An 8638-nucleotide genomic window follows, 5' to 3' on the forward strand; every position below is an offset into this window, starting at 1 on the left:
TACCCTTTATGAATCAATAAGCCTTTATGAGCTATTTTTTTATTCATTAAACAGAACAAAAATATAAACGCAACATGCAACAATTTCATCAATTTTTCTGAGTCACAGTTCATATGAACAAATCAGTCAATTGAAATAAATTCATTAGGCCCTAATCTATGGATTTCACATGACTGTGCATGGGTGCAGCCATTTAGGCCCACCCACTTGGGAGCCAGGCCCAGCCAATCGGAATGAGTTTTTCCCCCCAAGAAAGGGGTTTATTACAGACAGAAATACTCCTCCGTTTCATCAGCTGTCCGGGTTGCTGGTCTCAGACGATCCCGCAGGTGAAGAAGCCGGTTGTGGAGGTCCTGAGCTGGCGTGGTGTGTGATTGTAAGGGCGGTTGGACGGACTGCCAAATTCTCTAAAACAATGTTGTAGGAGGCTTATGGGAAAATTAACATTCAATTTCTGCACATTTTAGAGTGTCCTTTTATTGTCCCTAGCACAAGGTGCACCTGTGTAATCAGCTTCTTGATATGCCACACCTGTCAAGTGGAAGGATTATTTTGGCAAAGGAGAGAATGCTCACTGAAGGGGATGTAAACAAATTTGTGCTCAACATTTGAGGAAAAAAAAACTTTTTGTGTGGATAGATTTTGGGGGGGGAAATCTTTTATTTCAGCTCATGAAACATGGGAGCAAAACGTTACATGTTGCTATTATATATTTGTTCATAAATGCTTCCACATTTCAAGTCCCCCCCCCCCAAACAAAAGTGATGTTAGCTGATGAAGATTATGTCATAGTCCTGAGATCTTGTATGTTTTGTTCTAAGTCTGTTTACAGCAGACCTTATTTTCAGCGTTTTTCCAAAACCCATACAAAAACTAAATGTGTTTCTCCAAGGGGTTTGTTCAACAGAACCATGGCAGAGTCCGTGCCTACAAAAAGACAACATTACTATTACTCTCAATTGTAGTCATGGTTAGAAGGGAACCAGTTGTCTGCTGTGTGTTGAATTGTGTAGTTGTGATGTTTTTTTGTTGTTGTTTTTTTTCAAAGAGAGGCTGAATTTTCGGTGCAAATAGCACATACATTGATGAAAAGGCGTTCACTTGTGATTTGTAGATTCAAATAAAGTAAGCCTATTTTAAATGGTGTGAGAGTAGACCTACTTCAACTCCAAGGTAGATGGCGACAGAGGTATTTTTTCCAACTGTTTCACTGCATTCTGCTTGATATGAGCAGAGCGCGCCACCGAACAGACAGCTGAGAGGCGGACAAGCACCGTCACCGGGCCCGGGGTACACGTATCAAGGTAGCTGCAACGCAGCATAGTAATTTACCGGCTTTTTTTGGACCGTAAGTGTTTTTGAATACTTATGATACATTCTCATACTGTGCGGTGTTTCGTTTTGTTAAAATTAAAACCCAAACATAATCTCAATTTGACAGGCACACTACAGTCGGTAGTGTAAGCAAACTTTAGCTATAGCTAGCTGGTTAATGTTGCTAATGAAAGCATATGTTAGCTACCGACAACCACTAGTAAACGGGAAAAACGAACGAGATACTAGTTGTTAGCATGTTGTAAGGGCGTTTTTTGTTGTTGTTTGTCGATAAAACACATAGCTGACCTGTAATAACGGGCTTCTACTCAACTGATGTTAATTTGTTACAAAGTTAGCTGTGTCACAGGCGGTGCATCGGGGAAAACATTCCGTATAGCACTAGGAACAATGAACTCTGCAAGCAACTGGTGCTCTAGTACTAAAACTACAGTGTTTTCAGAAAGTATTGAGACCTTTTTTTTCTCCACATTTTTGTTATGTTAACAGCCTGAATTTGAAAATGTTTTAAATTAATTCATTATTTTTTGGGGGTGACTGCCTTCACACATCCCTATAAAAAGCAGACATTGAATATCCCTTTTGAGCAGTTAATTACACTTTGTAGTGACTGGGTGTATAGATACACCATCCACAAAGACACAGGCGTCCTTTCTAACTCTGTCGCCGGAGAGGAATGATTTCACCATGAGGCCAATGGTGACTTTTTAAAACCAGTTAGTTTAAAATTGCTGTGATGGGAGAAAACCGGATGAATCAAAAACATTGTAGTCACTCAACAATGTTAAACTAGATGACAAATATTCCAAAAACATGCATCCTGTTTGCAACAAGGCACTAAAGTAAAACTGCAAAAAAATGTGGCAAAGCAATTCACTTTTTGTCCTGAATACAAAGTGTTATGTTTGGGGCAAATACAACAGATTAGAGTACCACTCCATATTTTCAAGCATAGTGGTGGCTGCATCATGTTATGGGTATGCTTGTAATCGATAAGGACTGGAGTTTCAGGATAAAAATAAAAAAAATAAACAGAATGGGGCTAGGCACAGGCAAATTCCTAGAGGAAAACCTGGTTCAGTCTGCTTTCCACCAGACACTCTGAGATTAATTTCCCTTTTAGCTGTACAGTAACCTAAAACAAGTCCATATCTACGCTGGAGTTGCTTACCAAGAAGACAGGGAAAATTCCTGAGTGACCCGAGTTTTGACTTAAATATACTTGAAAAAAGTATATGGAAAGACCTGAAAATGGTTGTGTAGCAATGATCAACAATTGATTTGACAACTTGAAAAATTCTGAAAGAAATTATGGGTAAATGTAGCAAAATCCAGGTGTGGAAACTTCAGATTTAGCCCAAAAAGACTCACAGCTGTAATCGCTGCCAAAGGTTATTTTCTAAAGTATTGACTGAGGGGTATGAATACTTATGTAAAGGAGATTTGTGTTTCTATCTCAATAGATTTGCAAACATTTCTAAACATGTTTGCACTTTGTGTGTGTGAAAATATAGATTTAAATCAGTTTTGAATCCAGGCACCAACATTTGGAACAAGTCAAAGGATGTGAATCCGTGCTTCTACACCTGCTTCACTGTGCTTCTACACCTGCTTCACCGTGCTTCTACACCTGCTTCACCGTGCTTCTACACCTGCTTCACTGTGCTTCTACACCTGCTTCACTGTGCTTCTACACCTGCTTCACTGTGCTTCTACACCTGCTTCACTGTGCTTCTACACCTGCTTCACTGTGCTTCTACACCTGCTTCACCGTGCTTCTACACCTGCTTCACCGTGCTTCTACACACCTGCTTCACCGTGCTTCTACACACCTGCTTCACCGTGCTTCTACACACCTGCTTCACCGTGCTTCTACACCTGCATTGCTTGCTGTTTGGGGTTTTAGGCTGGGTTTCTGTACAGCACTTTGAGATATCAGCTGATGTACGAAGGGCTTTATAAATACATTTGATTTGAATACTTTCTGAAGGCATTTTTATCTAAGACAACTGGCAATCTGCTGCTCCCTGTAAATTATTCTCTTACAAATAATAATAATACGGTTTGGATACTGATATGTTTACTCGCCCACACCCAGTTGGAATTCCGTCTCTGTTTGACTCGTTTACAATTAAGTTCTGAAAGAGCCACGTGTGATTCTAACACTCACTAGTGTTATTATGTAAATTGACATAGCCCAATATGGAGTTTGTTGATTGATTTTGAATGTTCCTTCCCATGCTGAAACAAACGGTATATTCAGGCGCTTTGGTTAAATTGAATGTTGAGTAAGGATAGACGTTGTAGTTTGTGTTGATACACAAAAATGATTGTGTAGTTGATCGTATCATGTTTTTGAAATCCAATGTTTGTATTAGTTTTTCACATTTACTACATTTACAGATCAACGCAGAGTCTGCATGCTTAAGAACATCAAAGTTATGTTATTGGTGGTGTAAGCAACCACCCTAATGTGTGAGTCTATCCTTGGTCTGTCTCTTCAGGAATAATGCACCAAAGATGGCCGCCACACACTCCATGCTGCAGGAGCGTATCCAGGTGGCCCAAGAGCTGCTCAAGCGTGTGGACCAGCTCTGTGCGAGGCAGGTGCGCGATGTGGAGGGCCGGGCCAAGCTCTGCAGCAAGCTGCGAGCCGAGCTCAAGTTCCTGACCAAGGTGGAGGCGGGCAAGGTGCTCATCAAGGAGTCCCACCTGCAGAGCACCAACCTCACACACCTGAAGGTGGGTCTTGTTTATAATATTGTATGTATTTTCCAATTGAATTATGTTGAAACGGTTCCTATTTTTAGAGTGCCCAATGGACAATTAGTCTTGCTCTATAGCTGTCCATTGTTTTACCCATCTGACAACGAGGACCATATTGGAAATATGTTGGTTGACTTTTTGGTTTAATCTTCACTGTTTTTTTTACTGTGTATTGTTGTATTCACATTAACTTGTATTTGTTTTTGTAAATCTTTCCAATAAATCTATATGAAAACAGGCCATTGTGGAGTCGGCGGAGTCACTGGAGATGGTGGTGAGCGTGCTGCATGTGTTCGCCTACGAGGACGCCGGCGGCACCAAGCAGACTCTGGTGGTGGACGTGGTGGCCAACGGCGGGCACACCTGGGTCAAGGCTATTGGGCGCAAGGCAGAGGCACTGCACAACATCTGGCAGGGTCGGGGCCAGTACGGCGACAAGAGTGTGGTGGAGCAAGCTGAGGACTTCCTGCAGGCCAGCCGCCAGCAGCCTGTGCAGTACAGCAACCCACACATTATCTTTGCCTTCTACAATGGCGTTTCCAGCCCAATGGCCGACCGCCTGAGAGAGATTGGCATCTCGGTGCGCGGGGACATCGTGGCGGTAAACTTGGTGATGGCGGAGGAGGAAGGAAGCGAGGAGGAAGAGGGGGAGGGAGCAAACAAGGAGGGTATGGAACACTGCTACGAAGAGGAAGAGCGAGAAGGCAAGGCAGCGGAAGAAGATGAAGACGTTGAAAACTTTGTCGAAGAAGACGACGACGACGAAGATGTCGAGCACACGCGAGTTGACCGCGACACCATCGTGGCCAGCCTGGCATTCCCCACCGAAGTCAAGGTAGATGTGTGCCGGCGGGCCAACCTGGACATCACTACACTCATTACGTACGTGTCGTCACTGAGCCACGGCCACTGCCGCTTGGCCTTCAAGGAGCAGGTGCTGACTGAGCAGGCAGCCCAGGAGCGTCAGGACAAGGTCCTCCCTCGCCTCCAGGAGTTCATGGCGGGCAAGGAGCTGTACGCGTGCCAGTCGGCCGTAAACGACTTCCGCGTCATCCTGGACACGCTCGGCGGCCCCGGCGAGAAGGTGCGCGCCGATGAGCTGCTGAGGCGGCTACGGGTGGTACCCGACCAGCCGTCGGAGCGCACCCAGCGCCTCACTGCCAGCTCCAAGGTGAATCCCCGCTCTCTCATGATTTTCGGCACCGGTGACACACTACGGGCAGTCACAATGACGGCGAACAGTGGCTTTGTGAGGGCGGCGGCCAATCAGGGTGTGCGGTATAGCGTGTTCATCCACCAACCGCGCGCCTTGACGGAGGGCAAGGAGTGGAGGGCCACACCCATATGAGAGGGAGAACTAACACCCCACAGCGGCAGGAGGAAGAAGACTAATGATGAGCGAAGGGCTCCGACAGTAAACAGGAAGGAGAAAATTAAGGAAGGAGACAATGTTTGTGGAATGTACCACTGAACAGACATTAATTAAAGGGGTGTGGAATATACCACTGAAGAGTAATTAAATGGGTTGGGCCAGAACAGAGAACTCTTTTCTTTTTTGGAGGGCGGGGAGGGGAGGGAGACACAATATATATCACAGCTTTTTGCTATGTGTCACTGAAATGTAAAGGCATTGTGCTCAGTTGAAAAACCACTACTGGTTTAGTTTAATATGCCGTCGGTACATGAGCATTATTTTTGCAACAACTGCAGACATTGGTGATAGTTGTTGTGTAGCCTATACTGTATATGCAAAAATAGTTATTGATATGATGAAATATCAGTGTATTGTATTTTAGGGCAATTAAAAAAAAACGGCTTTGGCCCTATGTGCTGAGGGTGAAGTATATTTGTTTTCTTGTATTGCAAGTCTGAATTACATGTGAATAAAGCATCTCAAACAAAAAATTTAGACATGCAATTTTATTGAATTAAGGTATTTCATTAAACATTTTGTGTGTGGCTCTAAACTGCTCCAATGACCATGGCGTTTCATTGTAATCATGTGAGACCAGTGCAGAATTTACAGCACTTTTTAATCCAATGAACCATTTCAAGGCAAAAGCTATCACACTATATTCTTGTGTAGGCCTACAATTTAAGACTGTATGCTTTAATCCAACAAACCTGTTGGATACTTATCCTCTCGTTATTACCAATCACATCGGCCTACTGGTTAATATAAACTCTGCAACAAAAAAAAAAAATCCACTCACTGTCAACTGAATTGGGGGGGATCAAAATCAAAGTCAGTATCTGATGTATCAACAGTATCTGGCCACCAGCTGCATTAAGTACTGCAGTGCATCTCATGGACTGCACCAGATTTGCCCATTCTTGCTGTGAGATGTTACCCCACTCTTCCACCAAGGCACCTGCAAGTTCCTGGACATTTCTGGGAGGAATGGCCCTCACCCTCCGATCCAACATCCTAGATGTGCTCAATGGGATTGAGATCCGGGCTCTTCTTTGGCCATGGCAGAACACTGACATTCCTGTCTTGCAGGAAATCACGCACAGAACGAGCAGTATGGCTGGTGGCATTGTCATGCTGGAGGGTCATGTCAGAATGAGCCTGCAGGAAGGGTACCACATGAGGGAGTAGGATGTCTTCCCTGTAATGCACAGCGTTGAGTTTGCCTGCAATGGCAACAAGCTCAGTCCGATGATGCTGTGACACACTGCCCCAAACTATGACAGACCCTCCACCTCCAAATCGATGCTGCTCCAGAGTACAGGTCTCGGTGTAACGCTCATTCCTTTGACGATAAATGCGAATATCTGTGAAGTTATTTGTATTTTTACAAATTATCTTTGAAAGACAGGGTCCTGAAAAAGGAACGCTTCTTTGCTGAGTTTAGTACCTACAGTGCATTCGGAAAGTATTCAGACTCCTTCACTTTTTCCACATTATGTCAGCCTTATTCTGAAATTAATTCAATTATTATTTCCCCCCCCCCCCCAAATCAATCTGCCCCATAATGACAAAGTGAAAACAGGTGTTTAGACTTTTTGCAAATTAAACAGAAATAGCTTTATTTACACCATTTGCTATGAGATTTGAAATTGAGTTCAGGTGCTTCCTGTTTCCATTGATCATCCTTGACGTTTCTACAACTTGTTTGGAGTCCACATGTGGTAAATTCAATGGATTAGAAAGACACACACCTGTCTTTATAAGGTCCCACAGTTGACAGTGCAGGTCAGAGCAAAAACCAAGCCACGAGTTTGAAGGAATTGTCCGTAAAGCTCCGAGACAGCATTGTGTCGAGGCACAGATCTGGGAAATTGTACCAAAAAATGTCTTAAATGGATCAAGTTTAGAACCACCAAGACTCTTCCTAGAGCTGGCAGCCAGCCAAACTGAGCAATTGGGGGAGAAGGGCCTTGGTCAGGTGTTGTGGGGATGTTATTCAGCGACAGGGACTGGAAGACTTGTCAGGCTCGAGGGAAAGATGAATGGAGAAAAGTAAAGATAGATCCTTGATGAAAACCTCCTCCAGAGTGCTCAGGACCTCAGACTGGGGCGAAGGTTCACCTTCCAACAGGACAACACAGGAGTGGCTTTGGGACAAATCTCAATGTCCTTGGGTGGCCCAGCCAGAGCCCGGACTTGTAACCAATCGAACATCTCTGGAGAGACCTGAAAATAACTGCAGCAACGCTCCCCATCCAACCTGACAGGGCTTGAGAGGATCTGCAGAGAGGAATGGGAGAAACTCCCCAAATACAGGTGTGCCAAGCTTGTAGCGTCATACCCAAGAAGACTCGACTGTAATTGCTGCCAAAGGTGCTTCAACAAAGTACTGAGTGAAGGGTCTGAATACTTAGGGTAAAAATTTGTAACACATTTTCCTAAAATGTTTTTTTTTTAAATGGTTTGGTCGTTATGGGTTATTGTGATGTCATTAAGGGGTATTGTGTGTAGATTTGAAGGGGGGGGGGTGCAATTTAATCAATTTTAGAACAAGGCTGTAATGTAATAATGTGAAGCGGTCTGAATCCTTTCAGAATGCTCCTCAATCTACTTGCCTTTCAGGAGGAAATGTTTCGTCTTGTCTATATTTTTGGGGATATGTTTGGAAAGGGGGCATATTTTTCCCAGGTGGTATCTTTTTAGGTCCGTTTGAAATTGTCAAGTGCTAATATTGAAATATCACCGCTTGTTCAGCTGAGGGGTATACTACAAAACGGGATCATTGAGTTAGCCAGCAAACTTTCCTAAATGATCTGTAATAACACTTTTTTTTATTTATTTAGGAAAGATGGCTTGAAATGGGAATGGTCTAATTCACTCAACAACCAAAAACACATCTAAGTTTAGCTTTCTGGTTGTTAATCAAAGTTCGCTGGCTAACTCATAAATCCAGCTTTATACTATACACATCTGAGATGTAAAATGAGGCTAGATCAACTGTCCAATGGGATAAGGCTACATGTACAGTGTTATGAGTATCTGTGTTACAGGTTCTAATTGGTCCATTTGGAAGGAATTATGCCACATTCAAAACAACTGGGAAAAATACGAGGTGTAATCATG

General features: G+C 43.6%; 1 protein-coding gene across 2 annotated transcripts; it reads left to right on the top strand.

Annotated features, from left to right (window-relative positions):
• The first annotated feature begins 1186 nt into the window (after positions 1–1186).
• lg27h7orf25 (linkage group 27 C7orf25 homolog) lies at positions 1187–6004 on the top strand. 2 transcript variants are annotated; one of them, XM_020463190.2, is made up of 3 exons: positions 1187–1304; positions 3840–4077; positions 4340–6004. In XM_020463190.2, exons 2-3 carry the CDS (start codon positions 3856–3858, stop codon positions 5447–5449), a joined length of 1332 nt encoding a protein of 443 aa, XP_020318779.1. In that variant the 5' UTR covers positions 1187–1304; positions 3840–3855; the 3' UTR covers positions 5450–6004. The 2 variants fall into 2 exon arrangements, with proteins under 2 accessions (XP_020318779.1, XP_020318778.1); XM_020463189.2 differs by having other exon boundaries at positions 1191–1348.
• Positions 6005–8638: the final 2634 nt, after the last annotated feature.

Source organism: Oncorhynchus kisutch, linkage group LG27 (genome assembly GCF_002021735.2).
Source record: "Oncorhynchus kisutch isolate 150728-3 linkage group LG27, Okis_V2, whole genome shotgun sequence".
NCBI classification, from domain to species: Eukaryota; Metazoa; Chordata; class Actinopteri; order Salmoniformes; family Salmonidae; genus Oncorhynchus; species Oncorhynchus kisutch.